The sequence below is a fragment of the Erythrolamprus reginae genome, chromosome 10 (assembly GCF_031021105.1).
Source record: "Erythrolamprus reginae isolate rEryReg1 chromosome 10, rEryReg1.hap1, whole genome shotgun sequence".
NCBI lineage: Eukaryota > Metazoa > Chordata > Lepidosauria > Squamata > Dipsadidae > Erythrolamprus > Erythrolamprus reginae.
Genome location: NC_091959.1, coordinates 23,983,649 through 24,004,988, shown reverse-complemented (window position 1 = coordinate 24,004,988; position 21,340 = coordinate 23,983,649). Strand labels below are relative to the sequence as shown.

At 39.2% G+C, this 21,340-nt stretch overlaps 1 protein-coding gene across 1 annotated transcript; it reads left to right on the top strand.

The window, feature by feature from the left end:
• Window positions 1–9,615: 9,615 nt before the first annotated feature.
• BCL2A1 (BCL2 related protein A1) lies at window positions 9,616–15,934 on the top strand. The gene is made up of 2 exons (XM_070762093.1): window positions 9,616–10,153; window positions 15,653–15,934. The coding sequence occupies exons 1-2, from the start codon at window positions 9,647–9,649 to the stop codon at window positions 15,761–15,763; spliced, it is 618 nt and encodes a 205-aa protein (XP_070618194.1). The 5' UTR covers window positions 9,616–9,646; the 3' UTR covers window positions 15,764–15,934.
• Window positions 15,935–21,340: the final 5,406 nt, after the last annotated feature.

The following is a 21,340-nucleotide window of genomic DNA, read 5'->3' as shown; positions in this document are numbered from 1 at the left end:
GCTAAGATAAAATACAGGAAATAGTATAAGGGCAGACTAGATGGACCATGAAGTCTTTTTCTGCCATCAATGTTTCTATGTAAATACTCTTTTTAAAATGACATTTGTTCTTCTTAGAGGAAGTTATCTCTTGCTGGCTTGAAAGTCTTATCATTTGCTGCTAGGTGGCAGTCTCCTGCAGCACAACTAGAGCTGCCGAAATGCTTATTTGCTTGAAATACGTATGAGATATGCTGTATATTCTATAAATGCAAGAACAGCGTAAGTCCTGCAAAGCCAGGCAGATGAATGTGACACATATGCAAGTAATAACAAATGCTCCCCTCCATCATCATTATTATAATAAGAGTATATTTGAACCAAAACTCATCTCAATCACAAATGCAGTATTAGATGGCCTGGTTTTGCTTGTTTATTTTATTTATTTATTTATTCATTCATTTGTCCAATACACAATACATATGGAAGAGACTAGACATGAAGTAATATATATAAAGATAATATGTAAAAATAGAGGAGAAGATATATGAAAGGAAGAAAATATATATGATATATGAGATAAAGGGAAGACAATTGGACAGGGGACGAAAGGCACACTAGTGCACTTATGTACACCCCTTACTGACCTCTTAGGAACCTGGAGAGGTCAATCGTGGATAGTCCAAGGGAAAAATGTTGGGGGTTAGGGGTTGACACTATTGAGTCTGGTAATGAGTTCCACGCTTTGACAACTCGATTGTTAAAGTCATATTTTTTACAGTCAAGTTTGGAGCGGTTAATATTAAGTTTGAATCTGTTGCATGCTCTTGTGTTGTTGCGGTTGAAGCTGAAGTAGTCATTGACCGGTAGGACGTTGCAGCATATGATCTTGTGGGCAATACTTAAATCGTGTTTTAGGCACCGTAGTTCTAAGCTTTCTAGACCCAGGATTGTTAGTCTATTTTCGTAGGGTATTCTGTTTTGAGTGGAGGAATGAAGGGCTCTTCTGGTGAATTGTGGTTTCTAGAACTGCAGAAAAAACAGTTACTGCCAACCTGCCTTCCACTGAGAACCTGTATACTGCACGAGTGAAAAAGAGGGCTGTGAATATATTTACAGACTCCTCACATCCTGGACATAAATTGTTTCAACAACTATCCTCAAAATGACACTTTACAGCAGTGTTTCCCAACTTTGGCAACTTGAAGATATTTGGACTTCAACTCCCAGAATTCCCCAGCCAGCGAATGCTGGCTGGGGAATTCTGAGAGTTGAAGTCCAGATATCTTCAAGTTCCCAAGGTTGGGAAACATTGTTTTAGAGCACTGCACACCAAAACAATTAGACACAAAGACATTTTTTTCTTAAACACCATCATTCTGTTAAACAAATAATTTCCTCTCCACTGACAATCTGTTCACTAAAGCTGTATTACTATTACTATTACTATTAATCTTCTAATTGTCCCTATCGCCCATCTCCTTCCACTTATGACTGTAGGACTAGTTGCTTGTATCCTTACGATTTTATATTAATATTATTTCCTGATTGCTTATTTGAGCCCTATGACAATCATTAAGTGTTGTACTTCATGATTCTTGACAAATGTATCTTTTCTTTTATGCACACAGAGAGCATATGCACCAAAGACAAATTCCTTCTGTGTCCAATCACACTTGGCCAATTAAGAATTCTAAACTCATCTAATGTAGAATAAAGCACAACTGGGTTCATATTAAACTGTAAGCAGTGTCATACAAGCCATAATGGCTGAAAATGTCCAATATTCTATAACCAAACAGTAATTATTATGTCCCAAAGCAAACCAAACAAAGAAAGTTATTTTGTAATTATGCACCACAATATTACACTTTGGCTGACTGTATTCTGTAAACTGTAGGGGTAGTTTACTAAACTTTAAGGCAGTTGGAAAGCTAAAGCATAACCTGGAAAGCAGCTAATAACTCTAAGCTCTGAACCTAATGGTCCTTTGGGATCCCTTCTTTAATTAGAAATATTTATTACTTTGTATTTATGCTATGATTCCCATGCTTGTGATGCAATAGCACCAGCACTTAGACTTACCAGTATATACAGTTCCATAATGCTTTACAGCCCTCTCTAAGTGGTTTTCAGAGTCAGTCTATTGCCCCCAGCAATCTGAATCCTTATTTTACTGACCTCAGAAGGATGGGAGGTTGAGTCAACCTTGAGCCGGTCATGATTGAACTGCTGGTAGTTGGCAAAGTTATCCTGCAGTACTGCATTCTAACCACTGTGCCACCACAGTCCTCCCTCCCTCCCTTCCTTCCTTCCTTCCTTGCCCCCAACAATCTGGGTCCTCATTTTACCCACCTCAGAAGGATGGGAGGCTGAGTCAACCTTGAGCCAGCCAACCTCTGTGGACAGAGTCACACTACATTACTGCATTCCAACCACTGTGTCATCAGGGCTGTTGCAATCTCCTACATAACTGACATCACCATCTGGGTAAACCGTCATAACCAACTCTAAACATGGTTCTTGGACTTTGTTCCTCTCTAATGGTTTCCTGACATTTTTGTGAATGTGTGGAGAGAGAGAGAGAGAGAGAAAAGTTTAATATAGTTTAGGTTTGTTTAGTTTTTTATTGTCATTGCACATGGTACAATAATATTAAATACTATCTTCAGTGTACATTATAACTATATAAATAAAAACACAAACATACATCCTTTGCATTCCGTATAATTGAAATTGAAAACCCGATATTGCACTATAGTAATCCCTTGCTACTTCACAGTTCATCTTTCGCGGATTCGCTACTTCATGGGTTTTCAAAGGGGGCTTAAATCCATTAAATCCATTGAAAATTCATAAAATTCTTCTACAGTACTACTGTACTCTATTAAGGAAACTGGTAGGATATCACATGTAGTTCCAACTGAGAAACATTATAGAATGACTCTTTAATGCAAAGCGTGGGTTTTAAAAGTCCAAATACTCGTTAAATACATAAAAAACTATCTTTCCTCTACTTCACGGAAATTCATTTTTCACGGGTGGTCTTGGAATGCATCCCCAGTGAAAAACAAGGGATTACTGTATATGGTAGAATTTAATATAGTTACTGCCCTGGGATAGAAGCTGCTTTTGAGTCTATTTGTCCTTTTTATTATCCTGTACCGTCTGCCAGTTGGTAATACAGTGGTACCTCTACCTAAGAACACCTCTACTTAAGAACTTTTCTAGATAAGAACCGGGTGCTCAAGATTTTTTTGCCTCTACTTAAGAACCATTTCCTATTTAAGAACCCGAGCCCGGAAAAAAATCCCAGGAAATTTGAGAGCGGCACAAAGGCCTGGCCAGTTTCCTGCTAATCCCCTTTAATCCTGGCCGTCTCGGGCTTTTCTGGGCTGCCAAAGGAGCCTTTCAGTGGCGCTTTAGGAGGCTTTGGCAGCCCAGAGTGAACAGAGCGTTTTCCTTTCTCTGGGCGCTTGGAGAGGGAATAAACCATTTCGCTGTGGTGACCCCCTCCCCCTGCCTCCCATACACCCGGCACGAGGTTGCCTCCTGGAGCATCTGGGTGCGGAAAAGCAAAAGGGGACACTCACCTCACCTTCTTCCTTCGACAGTGACTCTCCTCCTCCTCTTCCTCCTCCTCCCACCCAAATTCTGAGCTTTTCTTTCCTAATGGATTTGCACACACTTTTACATTGATTCCTATGGGAAAAATTGCTTCTACTTAAGAACGTTTCTACTTGAGAACCTGGTCATGGAACAAATTAAGTTCTTAAGTAGAGGTACCACTGTAGTTCAAAAACAAAAGTGTGTGTGTGTGTGCCCAGGATGGGATGGATCTTTAAGAATATTTTGAACTTTCTTAAGGCAGTGGGAGCTATAAAGCTCTTCCAAAGAGGGGAAGAGGGCAACCCATGATCCAATGAAGTGTGTGTGTCTTGTATGTATGTATGTGTGTGTGTGTGTTAATTCAGCAGGAGCAACAGCTTATTGATTCAAGTGACACAAGGGCTCCAGTGGATGTTTCAGCAAACAGAGGACGGAGCTGTTTATGAAATGAAATGGGAAGACTGAAAATTTCCAGCTTCTTGTTATTTCAGCTCCCCCCCCCCCCCCCCCCCGCACAGGATGCAACCCACTTATCTAGTGAAGGCAGAATCGTTGTCATAAATTCATTCTATTACCTCTCTGACAAGCCGGGACTTTCCCCCAATGGCATTAAATCATCAAATTATATGTACTTAGAAAGGGTGTTTTGGTTTGGTTGTGTCAAAATGAGAAAGAACAAAAAGTTCCATTGCCTTTTGGGCAAAAGTTAAAGATGCTGGAAAGGATTTAAAGGGGCAATCCTTTATATGTGTGTATATTTATTCATTTTTTCACATTATTTTTTGGCCTTAGCCCAACTTTGTTCCAAAGAGCTTAAAGCTTAAACCAACAGCTTTCCCCCAAATTTTTAAAGGCCTTGAACAGAGTTATCCCAGCTTGGGTGAGAACTCTCTAACCCACCCTATAAAGAAGAAAGTAAAAAGGGGATTAGAAATAGGGCTACTAATATCTCGATCAGTGTTTCCCAACCTTGGCAACTTGAAACTACTTGGACTTCAACTCTCAGAATTCCCCAGCAAGTGAATTCGCTGGCTGGGGAATTCTGAGAGTTGAAGTCCAAATATCTTCAAGTTGCCAAGGTTGGGAAACACTGATCTAGATGACTGCAAGACAGTGATGGGCTCCTACGGGTATGGTACACAGAACCAGTAGTAAAATTTTGGTCAGACACGCAGTAATTCAATAATATTTTTTTCTTTTTTTCCCTTCTGGGCTCTGGGTATGTTTTTCCTATCGCAGTAAATGAAGTTGAATGTGTATAATTTTAGAAGAGTATATTTCTGTGTGCCTGTGTGTAATATGTATGTATCATATGTATGTAGACATATGGTATATATACATATACATAGAATTAAATAGTATGTTTTGGATGTTCAGTAGTAGTAAATAGATAGGGAAAGTGTATCTCTTTGAGGTGAGGAGAGGCCAGGCACCCTAACCCAAATCCTTGACGTGAGTGATGTCAAGTTAGCCACCTTTAAGCCAGTCACATGACCTTTAAGCCATCCCCGGTCACATGATCATCAAGTCATTCCTACCTGGTCACATGGACAGCAAGGCAAACCCACAAAATAAGCCACACCCACAGTGTGGTAGTAAAAAAAATTGCAGCCCTTCACTGCTGCTAGGTACCATCAGAGAGATATGGAAATTTTTGCTGCCATCTGTTAAATGTCTGGTTTTTTCCAGCACAAATATAGTAGTTCTAATTGAAAAAACAGCACAGGAGGAAAAAACCTAGCTGAAAATGGTAGAATATCAATACAAAATTAATATTTGTAGCTCGGGTCGAACTGTAGGGTCATCTCTCAGCATGGTTGTTTTCATGCAGACATTTCATTACCCAATTAGCTACCAATATCAGTCCTAGAAGAAGTATGCTCTCTGTATAGAGCGCTGGTGAGACCCCATTTGGAATATTCAATTCAATTTATTAGATTTGTATGCCGCCCCTCTCCGAAGACTCGGGGCGGCTCACAACAATAATAAAAACAGTATAACAATGGAACAAATCTAATAATAAAATTATATTAAAAAACCCCAACAATTTAAAAACCATACAACACATACATACCAAATATAAAATATAAGAAAGCCTGGGGGAGATGTCTTAATTCCCCCATGCCTGGCGATATAGGTGGGTCTTGAGTAACTTGCGAAATACTGTGTTCAGTTCTGGAGACCTCACCTACAAAAAGACTGATAAAATTAAAGGGGTCCAAAGACGGGATACAAAAATGGTGGAAGGTCTTAAGCATAAAACTTCTCAGGAAAGAACTCAATTTGTATAGTCTGGAGGACCGAAGGGAAAGGGGGAGGACATGATTGAAACAGTTAAATATGTTAAAGGGTTAAATAAGGTTCAGGAGGGAAGTGTTTTTAATAGGAAAGTGAACCCAAGAATAAGGGGCCACAATCTGAGGTTAGTTGGGGGAAAGATCAGAAGCAACGTGAGAAAATATTATTTGACTGAAAGAGTAGTAGATGCTTGGAACAAACTTCCAGCAGACGTGGTTGGTAAATCCACAGTAAGAAAATTTAAACATGCCAGGGATAAGCATATATCTATCCTAAGATAAAATACAGGAAATAGTACAAGGGCAGACTAGATGGACCATGAGTTCTTTTTCTGCTATCAATCTATGTGTCTATGTTTCTATAAAAATTGAATAAATAAATAAGTAAATAAATTCCAAAGATAAGGCAACTGACTAAATATATGCAGACGTATTTGTATAGGAGGCTTGCTGTTAACTGCAATAAACAAACACCAACATATTATTTTTTTTAAGGGCACATAAACAACTAAACACCCTTGCCAGACTTGCATAGAGTAACAGCTACATATCATTGTAAAACTATTCCCGCCCTCCGAATTTTCTCTAATTTCTTTTTGTCCTTTGATTTCTGCATTACCCTGCACAAAGAAGAGGTCCTTCTTGCTTTCACTTTTCTTTTTAACCCTGTATATATCAGGGACAGGTTCCAACTTGCCCTACTGCTGGTTCACTCCCTATCGCACTGCATGGGCGCCCCTCATAGCCATCCTAAGATAATATGCAGGAAATAGTATAAGGGCAGACTAGATGGACCACGAGGTCTTTTTCTGCCGTCAATCTTCTATGTTTCTATGTTTCTATATAACATGGCTTGCCCTATCAGTGCTGATGGGCGAATTCTTGGTGGTTCCTGGATTAAAAAGTTAAAGGGGAAGGTTCCCTTCACACATACGTGCTAGTCTTTCCCAACTCTAGGGGGCGGTGCTCATCTGTTTCTAAGTCAAAGACCAAGTGCTGTCTGATGATGATTCCATGGTCATGTGGCGAGCATGACTAAATGCCAAAGGCGCACAGAACGCTGTTACCTTCCCACCAAAGGTGGTCCACATTTTTTACGTGCTTTCCAACTGCTGAGTTGGCTGGACAAGCAATGGAAGCTCTTAATTACTTGAAGGAGTATTAATGGTTAAATTAAAATGCACAATAATTGGTTTATCTGGTTGACAAAATTAGAAAGTTGGCAACATGGAAAAAAATGATGTATAGTGAAATCAAATTAGTATGAATTTGTTGTAACTATATATGTCTTACTCACACAATGCTGCCTTTTATTGTAATGAAAATAGATGGTATATCGCATTGTATGATTGTATGTGTAGAGAAAAAAATTATCCTCCCCCCCCCCCAAAAAAAAAAGTAATGGGAGCTCACTCCGTTATGCAGCATTAGGGATTCGAACCGCCGAATGGACAATCTTTCTGATCAGCAAGCTCAGCCAACTGAGCCACCACATCCCCTAATCGGTTCCTGGATTTGTCACTTAACTATTTGACTGAGTTGACTGAGTTCTTTGATTTGAGGAACTGCCCATTTCCCATTCTTAAATCATTATCACATGGATATGATAATATTACATTACAAGAGTCACGTATGCTCTCAGAAAAAAAAAAATCCATGTTCCAAGGAAACGAAAACAATGATATACAAGAAACTAAACCTAAAAAAACAGAGTAAACATGAGGCAGCAATGTGGAGCGGCAGATAAAAAAGCCAACAATCTTAAGCTGCATCAACAGGGGGATACACTCCAATGCTAGGGAGATACTACGGTAATAATAATTTAATAATAACAATTTATTAGATTTGTATGCCACTCCTTTCCAAAACTTGGGGTGGCTCACAATGTTGTTTGGCGGGACACAGGGGAAGAGCCTTCTCTGTGGCGGCCCTGGCCCTCTGGAACCAGCTCCCCCTGGAGATTAGAACTGCCCCCACCCTCCCTGCCTTTCGTAAACTTCTTAAAACCCACCTTTGCCATCAGGCATGAGGGAACTGAGACATCTCGCCCGGGGCCTATACAGTTTATACATGGTATGTTTGTGTGTATGTTTGTTTTTAATAATGGGGGTTTTAGTGTTTTTTAAATTATTAGATTTGTTTTACATTGTCTTTATTATTGCTGTGAGCCGCCCCGAGTCTACGGAGAGGGGTGGCATACAAATCTAATAAATAAATAATAATAATAAATAATAATAATAATAATAACATAGCAATAATACAATACATTACAAATCTAATAATAAAATTTTTAAAAGTCAATTAAAAAAACATTAATATAGCATAATCAGTGTCATAAAATCACCAACTACACAATCGTACACATTCAACCCAGTTAATCATACAACAGAGGTCAGAAAACACAACGAAGGGGGGGGGTAATCATCCCCACGCCTGGCGACAGATGTGTCTTCAGCATTTTACAGAAGGCGAGGAGGGTGGGGGCTGTTCAAATCTCTGGAGGGAGTTGATTCCAGAGGGTCGAGGCCGCCACAAAGAAGGCTCTTCCTCTGGGCCCCACCAACCGACATTGTTTAGTTCAGTGTTTCCCAACCTTGGCCACTTAAAGGTATCTGGACTTCAACTCCCAGAATTCCCCAGCCAGCATTCACTTACAAGTATAATAATAATAATAATAATAATAATAATAATAATAATAATAACAACAACAACAACAACAACAACAACAACAACAACAACAACAAAAACAAAGGGAAGAGATCTTGGAGGTCTTCTAGTCCAACCCTCTGCTTAGGCAGGAAACCCTACACTACTTCAGACAGATGGTTATCCAACATCTGCTTAAAAACTTCCAGTGTTGGGGCATTTGCAACTTCTGGAGGCAGGCTGTTTCACTGATCAACTGTTCTGACTGTCAGCAAATTTCTCCTTAGTTCTAAGTTGCTTCTCTCCTTGTTTAGTTTCCACCCATTGCTCCTTGTTCTACCCTCGGGTGCTTTGGAGAGTAGGTTGACTCTTTAATAATAAAGATATTAATAAATTAAATAATAAAGATAATAATAAATTAAAGGTGTGGGATTATGGAGATTAAGGGAACTAGCAATTTGGACAAAATAAATAAATAAAAATAAATAAAATTCAGAGTATTATGAAATTTGGGAAAAAATTGTACGATTGGATGGGTAACAACAGTAAAGACAGGAATAAAATGTGAAAGGATGTATCAAAAGGAATATAGAAATATGTAACATAATATACGTACCTCTAAAGAGGTGGTATAAGAACTGTAACATATGCAAGATATCGGGTATAAATCTGTATTAAATTATTGAAATGTTTTCTTTTAAAAATTTGGAAAAATACAGTACTTTTTTTTAAAAAAGAGTGTGGGTTGCATGTTCCAAGCGTGTTAGTGAAATGTCGAAATATAATCCCAACATATGGTACTGAACCAGTATAAGCCTCCTAGATTTGGTAACCTTAAACCAGATTTTATTTTATGTTTTATTTGATACCGTAGGGTTTCGAAACACTTCCTCTAATTGCATTTCGAGAATGAATCATGTTAGAAGGCTCAGCCCCACAGCTGCTGTATTTTCCCCCCTTCCTCTGATCACACAACTTTCACTTCCTAATCACATGTGCTGCTACGTTGATTTACATGGGAACATTGTACGCACGCAGGCCATGTGATGGATATTGACAAGCCTTCGAAAAAAGGAAAATTCCACCCTCGGGATGGAAAAAGCTGAAGCTCTTTCATGAATTGCCAAGCGACAGGCCACCCATTTCTCCAAAGCTCTGCTGAGAATCAAGTCCTCCTTCCTTTGTTCTCCGCAGTTATTTATTTTTTTCAAATGGAAAGCTACAATTTTCTTTATGTGAACACTTTGGTGCAAGATTACCTGAAATACGTTTGTCAAGAGGCTCAACTTGCAGCAGCTCCCAACCGAGTGGCCGAAGTCCTACGCAAAGCTGGATCTTCTGCTCAGAAAGAAGTTGAAAACAACCTGAGACCTTATTTGGATTCCCTGGATATTCGTTCCGTAGAAGAAGCTGACAACATTTTCAATCAAGTGATGGAAAATGAATTTGCAGATGGGGTAATTAACTGGGGACGCATTCTAACCATATTCCTGTTTGGTGGAATCCTGGCTAAAAAACTCCAAGGACCTTTGGCCAAAGAAAACTTGAAACAGATCTCTTATTTCATCACAGACTATATCATGAGCAGCAAAGGAAAGTGGATCAGTGAGAACGGAGGATGGGTAAGTTTTCTCAGCCCGTGTTTGCCCTTTTAATAATAAAAAATCTACAGACGTGTAGAAATGGATGAGATGACACGGGAGTTTAAGGGACCAAAAAAGGAAGAAATGAGAAAACCATGGAATAGATGGTATGAATGGCTCAAAAACGAATAGAAAAGATTAAATATAAAGTGTGAGTGTATACAAAAATAATGAACACACAGTACCATTATGACAGCAAAATAGGACGAAGGTAGCAATTATAAAAATTGTGAATTCTTTACAGTAATATGAGGCTTAAACTCTTTCTTAAATAATTAATTAACAAATAAATACATACAAATGAGCGGTTATATTATATTGAAAATACTGTAAAAAGATGTACAAGTATAAAATGTAATGACACAGGTGATGATTTGTGAAAATGTACAAGATTCATTTGGTTTTCATGTTTTTCTCTTTTGAAAATTAATACATAAATTTGGGAAAAAAATAACAACAGAGTTGGAAGGGACCTTTATTATGTGGCCCACTCCAATAGGACTCAGGGTGGTGATCAGTAATTATTAGTACTAAAAGTAATTAAAAATACAACAGTGATTAAAACAGCCTAAAAAACCATAGATACACAAAGTCATTCTTAATTCCAGGCCTGCCAGAAAAGCAAGGTCTTAACAGCTTTCTGGAAGATCAGTAGGGTAGAGATAGTATGGATATTTTATCTTTGAAATATATAACAACAATAACAACAACAACAACAACAACAGAGTTGGAAGGGACCTTGAAGGTCTTCTAGTCCAACCCCCTGCTTAGGCAGGAAACCCTACACTACTTCAGACAGATGGTTATCCAACATCTGCTTAAAAACTTTCAGTGTTGGGGCATTCACAACTTCTGGAGGCAAGGAGTTCCACTGATCAACTGTTCAGGAAATTTCTCCTTAGTTCTAAGTTGCTTCTCTCCTTGTTTAGTTTCCACCCATTGCTCTTCGTTCTACTCTCAGGCTATCATGTCTCCTTTGGTCCTTCTTTTCATTAAACTAGCCATGCCCAGTTCCTGCAACCGTTCTTGATATGTTTTAGCCTCCAGCCCCCTCTTTTGTTGTTCAGTCGCTAAGTTGTGTCCAGCTTTTTGTGACCCCATGGACCACAACAAGCCAGCCCGCTGCCCAAACTCAAACTCATTACATCAATGACATTATCTAACATCCCATCCCCTTTTATCTCCTTCTTCTCCTTTTGCCTTCAACGTTTGCCTTTCAGCTTCACTAATTTTCCACGCCGAATGCGAGACCAAGAATTGGATATTAATTTAACAGCTCATAATTGTATTTATTTTATTTTATTTATTTATTTGTTAATCAAGTATAGGATAGTAGTTTATATAAGCATAACATAGAAAGTAATGATAAAAAAAGACAATAGGACAGTAGGACAATGGTGAGGTCAACTGTAGACAATGTAAGGTTGAAGATTTTGGGGTTTGGGGGAAGAAAGAACAGACTCAGGTAGTGAATTCCAGGTGTTGATGAAGTCATATATAATGCAATGCATTTTTGATTGATTTAACAAAACTGAATTTTTGTACGGGTCACTCTAAGCTATCGGGCTGTACTAGCGAGTTGTACTTTATAAGACAACATTTACTAGAATATTCATTCAAGCCCCTAGTCACTAATGTGGAGTTTCCCATTTCAACATGCAAGTAAGATTTAGCAGATGTCTTTCATATTTATTCCAAGTCTATTTATGGATACAAGACTCAACACTAACTGGTATAAGGTAAGGTTTAAGCAAACAGTGCAGAACCTTAGAGTGACCCGTACAAAAATTCAGTTTTGTTAAATCAATGCATTGTTTGCTTAAACCTTACCTTATATCAAAGAGTTGATATAAACTCAGAGTTTATTTTGATGCAACAGGGGTAAGATTAGTCCCAAAGATCAGAAAAATTCAATAGTGTGGTAATAATACTGGAGATCTCAGAGGAAGTTTGTCCCCAAAAGGTTAATTGCATTTATTAAAATTCTTTGTTTTTGTCTCTGTCTGTCTGTCACTGTCTCTCTCGCTCACTCGCTCGTTATCTACCTTTCTATATCTATCTATCTGTCTGTCTGTCTGTCTATCTATTTATTGGATTTATTTGCCGCCTCTCTCCGAGGACTAGGGGCGGCTTACAACATATAAAACAATAGCATCTTAAATCCAATTCATTAACTAATTAATGTAAAAACCCAATAACATTAAAACTCATTCATTCCCATTCAAACAATAAACACACATTACATTCGTCAGCCAGGGGGCTAGAGTCTAGGGGTCCCAAGCCTGGCGGCAAAGATGAGTTTTCAAACTCTTGTGGAAGGCAAGGAGGGTGGGAGCAATACGAATCTCCGGGGGGGGGGGAGTTGATTCCAGTGGCCCGGGGCCCCCACATAGAAGGCCCTTCCCCTAGGCCCTGCCAAGCGACATTGTCTGGTGGACGGGACCTGGAGAAGGCTGACTCTGTGGGACCTAACTGGTTGCTAAGATTCATACGGCAGAAAGAGTTCCCGTAAGTAATCTGGCCCGATGCCATGTAGGGCTTTATAGGTCATAACCAACACATTGAATTGTATCCGGAAACCAATTGTCAACCAATGCAGTATATATACACACACACAAACACAAACCATGTTTCTTTTAGTTTTAATAGTCTTCCAGGCCAGTAATAGGCAACAACTTACAGATTAAATCAAACTCTTGTCTGGTTTGAGGTTTAAGTTTGCTAACTATTTGCCTGGAAACCCAGCAAAAGAAACTTTCCATAGCAGAAGGAAATAAAAACACACAGTAGCATATTCCTCTTCCTCAGCAGAACAGGAACTTGCAAAATGCCTGGGTTTGTTGCTGTTGGTTTTTTGTGTTCCTAAGAAACGTGGCAACTCTCTCCGCTTTTCTTCCTCTAAAATATATATATATATATGTCAAATGTTTTTTGTTTTATATATATATATATATATATATATATATATATATATATATATATATATATATATACACACACACACACACACACGCACACACACACACACATATTTACTTGAAGGTATCCTCTATTACCTACATTATGTATCATTGGACTAGATAGATAGATAGATAGATAGATAGATAGATAGATAGATAGATAGATAGATAGATAGATAGATAGATAGATAGATAGATAGAATGAATAAAGGGGGTAATATTGACAAGCTGCAATGCAATCCTGAAAATGTGGATTCCCAATGAACTTCAGCCTTACTGGTATCATTCAGACGGGACTCTCTCCCCCTCACCAAATCTTTTCAAGGATAGGTAGGGTAGTGAAGGGAAAGAAAAATTATCCTGCATTTAAGAAATCATGACCCAGTGCGGTCAGGCGGTAGGGAAAGCGAGAAGAATGCTTGGCTGCATAACTAGAGGTATAACAAGCAGGAAGAGGGAGATTGTGATCCCGCTGTATAGAGCGCTGGTGAGAACACATTGGGAATATTGTGTTCAGTTCTGGAGACCTCACCTACAAAAGATATTGATAAAATTGAACGGGCCCAAAGATGGGCTACAAAAATGGTGGGAGGTCTTAAGCATAAAACGTATCAGGAAAGACTTCATGAACAGAAGGGAAAGGGGGGACATGATGGAAACATTTAAATATGTTAAAGGATTAAATAAGGTTCAGGGGGGAAGTGTTTTTAATAGAAAAGTGAACACAAGAACAAGGGGGCACAATCTGAGATTAGTTGGGGTAAAGATCAGAAGCAACGTGAGAAAATATTATTTTACTAAAAGACTAGTAGATCCTTGGAACAAACTTCCAGCAGACGTGGTTGGTAAATCCACAGTAACTGAATTTAAACATGCCTGGGATAAACATATATCCATCCTAAGATAAAATATAGGAAATAGCATAAGGGCAGACTAGGTGGACCATGAGGTCTTTTTCTTCTATGTTTCTATATTTCTAATTCCCCAAAGATGAATCAAATAGAAAAAGGGTCCTCACTGTATTCTCTGCAAATCTTTTCCCCTTTGATGTTTGTGGGAAACCCCTAATCTTCCTTTCACGGAATTATACCAATTCTCAATTCCTGTATATGACTGTCACTGTTTCCCTATTCATCTTGATCTGCAGCGAGATTTTTCTAGTGGGTGTTATCTGAGAATCACATTTACATTTAAAGCATACTGTGTTTTTCCCTTGGAGTTTCCATTCAATGTCTACAAAATAGAAATGGCAACTGAGGGCGTGGTTCCTCTAAACCATTTGAGCCATAGGGTAATAATTTAAATTGTTTTTAAACAGTCTCTCTTTTTAGATGTCTGAATATTTCTATACTGTATGTCTTTTTTCTTCTTGGTTGTGAACTGCCCAAAGTCCTTCGGGAGTTGGGCAGCATATAAATGTTACATACATACATACATACATACATACATACATACATACATACATACATACATACATACTGTATTTTTCAGTGTATAAGACGCACCTTTTTCCTCCCTAAAAGAGACTGAAAATTCAAGTGCGTCTTATACTCTGAATGTAGCTTTTTTATCCTGAAGCTCTTGTTCCCAGCCCAAACTAGGTGCTAACAATCTTCCCAGCTCTTACCTTGCAGGTTCTTTCATTGTTAGTCTTTGCAAATAATGTTTTCCAAACCCCTAACTCTTTGCAAGTTTTTTCCCCCCATTGTTCTGAGCAATTAGAGCAATGGTAAAAACCCTGCAAAGAGTTAGGGCTTGGAAAACATTCTTCTTTGCAGAGAGTAACAATGAAAGAGCTTGCAAGCCAGTAAGAGCTGGGAAGATTGTTAGCACCTGGTTAGGGCTGGAAAGAAACATCTGGAGCAAGTAAAGCAATGAAAAAAATAACTTTTGGGTTTGGAAAACATCCTTGCAGAGAGTAACAATGAAAGAGCTTGCAAGTGGGTAAGAGCTGGGAACATCGTTAGCACCTGGTTAGGGCTGGAAACAAACTTACTCAGAGCAAGTTAGAGCAATGAAAAAACCCCCGCAAAGATTTAGGACATGGAAAACATTCTTTGCAGAGAGAAACAATGAAAGAGCCTGCAAAGTAAGAGCTGGGAAGATTGTTAGCAGCTAGTTACGGCTGGAAAAAAAGCTACATTCAGAGTATAAGATGTACCCAAATTATCAGCCTCTTTTAGAGAGGAAAAAGTTGCGTCTTATACACTGAAAAATATGGTATGCAAAAAAAAATGCAAGTAGAAAAATAGGGAGCACTTTGGTGGGAAGGTAACAGTTTTCTGTGCGCTTTTGGCATTTAGTCATGCTGGACACATGAGCACGGAATCGTCATCAGACATCACTGATTCTTTGGCTTAGAAACAGAGATCAGCACCCCCTAGAACCAGGAACGACTAGCACATATGTGCGAGGCAAAACTTTACCTTTTAAGAATTTACCCTCTTCTGGTTTCTGGCCAGGTGCCTTAACCATTAGACAAAAGTGATTCTCATCATTCTCTACTCTTGGCTTGTAGGACAATGGCTTTAAAACGAAATTTGAGGATAGAAGCTCCTGGGTATCCTTATCCACTCTGAAGACAAAGATTTTGGCTGTTTTCTCCATCTTCAATCAATATCACTGGTAAATCTGGACAATGCCTTTCTCGAGGATGCTACACTGAGATGACTTTCCAGAAACATTTCCCTCTTAGCAGAAGACTGATAACGCTCATGGAGCTCAGGGGGAAAAGGGGGAAGAATACTATATTTCAAACTTTATTTATAATTTATTTTATATATTAAAACGGTTTAAATTACTCAGCGTAGAAATGTTTTCTGTCTCGTTCAAGGGTGCTGCTCAAGATTTTGGAGAATGGTGGGGCTACTCCAGGGGGAACTGTGACATAAGTTGCATAGTGCTGTGTTATGTCAGTGTGTTACACAAAAGTAGCCAGAGAAGGATTCTTCTTTCCTGCAGAGTGTCTCTTTTCAAGAACCATTTTCTACTTACAAACCCAAGCCTCCGAAACTGTAACCAGAAAAGCCAGAAAGAAGCCTCCGTGGGGCCTCTCCAGGAATCTCCTGGGAGGAAACAGGGCTGGAAAAGGCAGGGAGAAGCCTCCGTGGGGCCTCTCTAAAAATCTCCTGGGAGGAAACAGGGCCGGAAAAGCCAGGAAGAAGCCTCCGTGGGGCCTCTCCAGGAATCTCCTGGGCGGAAACAGGGGTGGAAAAGCCAGGAAGAAGCCTCTGTGGGGCCTCTCCAGGAATCTGCTGGGAGGAAACAGGGCCGGAAAAGGCAGGGACCCTCCCTGTGGTTTCCCCAATTGCACGCATTATTTGCTTTTACATTGATTCCTATGGGAAAAATTGCTTCTTCTTACAAACTTTTCTACTTAAGAACCTGGTCACGGAACAAATTAAGTTCGTAAGTAGAGGTACCAATGTATATATAAAGTCTCATTATACAATCCAGATTCATGCCTGTGAGTTCATTTTTTGGCAGCTTCTCAGTGAGAATAATTACAAGATAACAGTCTTGCGGCTAGGCTGACGCCAAAGATCAAAGCTAATTGTGAATTCCTTCATGAGATAAGGAATCATCAGTTTCACAGACTTACTTTTACAGCTTCTTAGCATCTCCACAAAGAGGGCATTTTTACTCCAAGGATTGTAGCATGAAAATAACAGTTGGCTAGCGCAAACTGGCTGAAACCTCAAACATCATCTCCATTGTACAATGTTGAAACTCCACCCCGAATTACCCATAATCCACCCTTAAAAACCTATGGGGAGCGGTCAATAATTCCCTCGAACTACAGACTACTTCCTTTTCCCATATAAATATTCTTGTTTTTTTCTTAATCTTCTAATGTGGGTATCTAGCAAAGGTTCCTGATCTTCATTGGCATCTCTGCCAACTCTGGTGGTCCTTCATCCATGTCTATTTCTCCCTCACTCTCACTCTCTGCATCAACTGACAATACCACTGGACCAGAGTACCAAGATGGGCTTGGCTCATCCTCTTCAGAAATAACAGAGTTGGATGAGGAGCACTCACAATAGTTTGGAAGTGTGTGCTTTGCGTCATATGTGCCTTTTCCACCCTCTACGCATGTGCGGAAGGCTTTGGGCATGCACATAGGGTTAAAAACAAGAAATTGGTGACGTCTACTGTATATGAATGTACACACACACACACACACACACACACAGCTCTTCTAAATTTATACACATTCAACCTCATTTACTGCATTAGGAAAAACATGCCCGGAATTCAGAAGAGAAAAAAAGAAAAAAAAAGCAAAATTTTTCTACAGGTTCTGTATACCTGACTGTATCCATAGGAGCCCATCACTGGACTGGGTGTGTGTGTGTGGGTAACATGATAACTTAAGGAAAGAGTCAAGCTAAGACTAAGGGGAAAACCTCCTAACAGTGAGAACAATTAGAGGATGGTTTGCCTTCAGAAATTGTGGGTGTTTAATCACTGAAGGCATCACTGAAGGCTTTTAAGAAGGCGTTGGACAGCCACTTGTCTGAAATATGGTTTAGGGTTTCCTGCCTAAGCAGGGGGTTGGACTAGAAGACCTCCATGGTCCCTTCCAACTCTTAATATTCTGGGGTTTTTTTGAGTTCACATCATGTGCTGGTATGTGAGAAAGGCCTTGAGAGATAGGTGAAAAAAAATCTGTTTAGGGAAAGGACAGGTAAGAAGAGACTTGTACTTCCCGACCTGCAAGAAACCCCAAACTTGGCAACTTTAAGACTTATGGACTTCAACTGCCAGAATTCTCAAGCCAGCGTAAGTTAAAGTTGCCAAGTTTGAAAACCTCTGATGTAGTCCTACAATGAAATATACCGCTCAACATAAATAAATAAATGAATGAATGAATGAATGAAACATTCAAATAACACATCCTAGATCTCAATGAAATATTCTCATGGAATATTTCATTTGCACAACTATTCCATTTGCACAACCGCATGTGAAATTGACTGTCAATCAGTGTTGCTTCCTAAGTGGAATGTCTGGTTTCACAGAAGTTTGATTTACTTAAAGTAATATTCTGTTTTTAAAGTGTTTCCTTTATTTTTTTTTTGAACAGAGTACAATTAGCTCATCTGGTTGTGTTTTCTGTCTTGTCTATTTTAAAAGACTGACATCAATATTGCAAGTCTTTAAATTACAACTCTCCCACCATCTTTAGACTTTTAGACTTTAGACTTTTTAATGTAAAACTGTTATTTTTAGATTTTAAATATTAGATTTGTTACCATGTAATGTTTTTTATCACTGTTGTGAGCTGCCCCGAGTCTACAGAGAGGGGTGGCATACAAATCTAATAAACAAACAAACAAACAAATAAAATCTCTTATACAGCTTGAGAAGCTAGGAAGGGTCCTTTTGAGCCTCTTTCTTTTCTGATTATTCCCTGGGAAGCATTTCTTCACCCTGATTCTCAAAGGTTTTTCTCACATACCATAACACCTGACATGGCAAATCATTATTTCTTTAGCCACAAAATAAGTCATGAAGCACAATGGTTTGACTCACAGGACATGACAAAGTACCAGCAAACCAATACCACAACTGAAGTGTGTTGCTTAGACCCAGCTGGATTCAACCACAGCTCCTTCAATCTCCACTGTATTGGACTCTAGGCATTAATGGTAGCCAACCCTACTATTAAACATTATTTGGGCCTACATATGCTAGGCTATTGCTTGTTTAATTGTGGCTAACTGAATACATACTATATTTTTGGAGTATAAGACACACCTTACTTTGGGGGAAGGAAAATAGGGGGAAATAATCTACCTACCAGGTATTCATCTGGCTAGTGCCCTTAGTTTGTTCAGCTTCAACACATTGTTTTATCCCCTGGTTGGGGCTGAAAAAGCATTTTTCAGAGGGAGTAGGAACAAAAACAAGCCTCCAAAGACTTATAGGGCTGGAAAAAACTTTCAGAGGGAGTAGGAAGCCGGGAAGATCATTAGCACCTGGTTAGGGCTGGAAAAAAAGCTTTGGAAAAGCTACATTCATAGTATAAGACACACCCAATTTTTCAGCCTCTTTTAGGAAGGAAAAAGGTGCCATTTATACTCCGAAAAAATATGGTAATCTTGAATTAGATTAAATCATAACATGGCGATAATTTGTTCAGTAAATAGGGATGTGTGCTCGCTCCTGTGGCTCTGAGTGCTAGTGGAGTCCAGCGCAATTCTGCTACTGCACCTGTGCAGATACCAGAATAGTGCACGAAGACACAGGTGTGCCTGTGTTTTGACACACCTGTGTTTTGGCACAGAAGCAAAAAACCTGTGTCTCCATGTGCGATTCTGCTACCTAAAGTAGCAGAATTGTGCTGGACTCCACTGGCACTCAGAGCCATGGGGGCAAGCACTCATTCCGTTCCACTTTAGCAGCCCACCTCTGGGGATGCAAAATATAACAGAACTGATTTTATAAAACTAGAAGCGAGGGCTGAGCGAATCTCATTTCCATCCTCCAGGAGCCTCTTCTGACCCTCTTCCAGAACATCACACAAAACTCTTCATTCTAAACCTGGAACATTTTGTATTTTTCTCTGAAGAGGGCACTCTGTCCATTCCTGAAAATCTAAACTAAACCTCCCAGAATAGCAAAACGGTTGCTGTGTCCCAGATGAGAACAGTCTGATTCCAAAGCAACTGGATCACGTTGTCTGGTGGGAAAATGGAATGTTTTGGGGAAAATAGTACGTTCCATGCCTCAAAGTTTGTACCTCCTTCTCCAACTTTGTTTTTTTGCACAATCATTTTACCTACCAATTCACCAACTCCCCCACCTCCAAAATCTTATATATAACCTCCAGCTGTGAAAAGGTGGGCCAGTTTACCATAAACTTACATCTTACAAAAGATGGGTGCCTATAACACACTGACTAAACCAAATCAATTGAACAATCTACAAAAAACAGCCCTCTCGTGCAAATTAAGTGGCATCAGCTAGGAAGGGAAAATCATGTTATCAGCAGGTTGATGGTTATCACCCAAGACCGATAGCAAGCTGCCTTCCGCCCACAGTGAAAGCTGAAGAAGACGGATGCACAAGCCAAATTGTCTGTTCCATACACAGGGCCATTCTTGTAATATAACAACAACATCAACAAAAAGTGTTGGAAGGGACCTTGAAAGTCTTCTAATCCAATCCCGTTTAGGCAGGAATCCCTACACCAGACAAATAGTTGTCCAGTCTCTACTTAAAAACTTCCAGTGTTGGAGCATTCACTGATTAACCGTTCTGTCAGGAAATTTCTCCTTGTTTAGTTTCCACTCATTGCTCCTGACTCCCTCTTCTTTGTGGCAACTCATCAGATATTGGAACCCTGCTATCATGTCTCCCCTGGTCCTTCTTTTCATTAAACTAGCCATGCCCAGTTCCTGCAACCGTTCTTCATGTTTTAGCCTCCAGGCCCCTAATCATCTTTGTTGCTCTTCTCTGCACTTTTTTGCATTGTGGCGACCAAAACCGAATGCAGTATTCCAAGTGTGGCCTTACCAAGGTCTTATGAAGTAGTACTAACACTTCACATGATATTGATTCTATCCCTCTGTTAATGCAGCATAGAACGGTGTTGGCTTTTTTGGCAGCTGCTGGACACGGCTGGCTCCTATTTAAATGGTTGTCCACTAGGACTCCAAGATCCCTCTTAGTTACTACTGTTGAGCAATGTACCACATATACTGTACCTGTGCGTTTTGTTTTTCTTTTTCCTAAATGTAGAACCTTACTACACTGTATTTTCACTATTGAATTTCATTTTGTCAGATAGCACCCATTGTTCGTGTGTGTGTGTGTGTGTGTGTGTGTGTGTGTGTAAATGAGTGTGAGTGCATGGTTTTTTAAGTGGTTCTCTTAGATTATTAATTGGGGTTTTGGATCATTTAATATTGGACTTTTTTGAACCCGTTTCTGTATTTTGGACTTTTATATGTCATATGCCGTCCCGAGTCCTCGCAGAAGTGCGGAATATAAGTTCAATCAATCAATCAATCAAATTAAATAATAAATAAATAAATAAGGGGTGTGCGTAAGTGCACTATTGTGTCTACCGTCCCTGTCCTACTGTTCTATTTTTTTATCATTACCTTTTATCATTACTTATCAAATGTTTTATTCCCATCCTATAATTATTTGACAAATATATTATTATTATTATTAATAATAATAATAATAATAA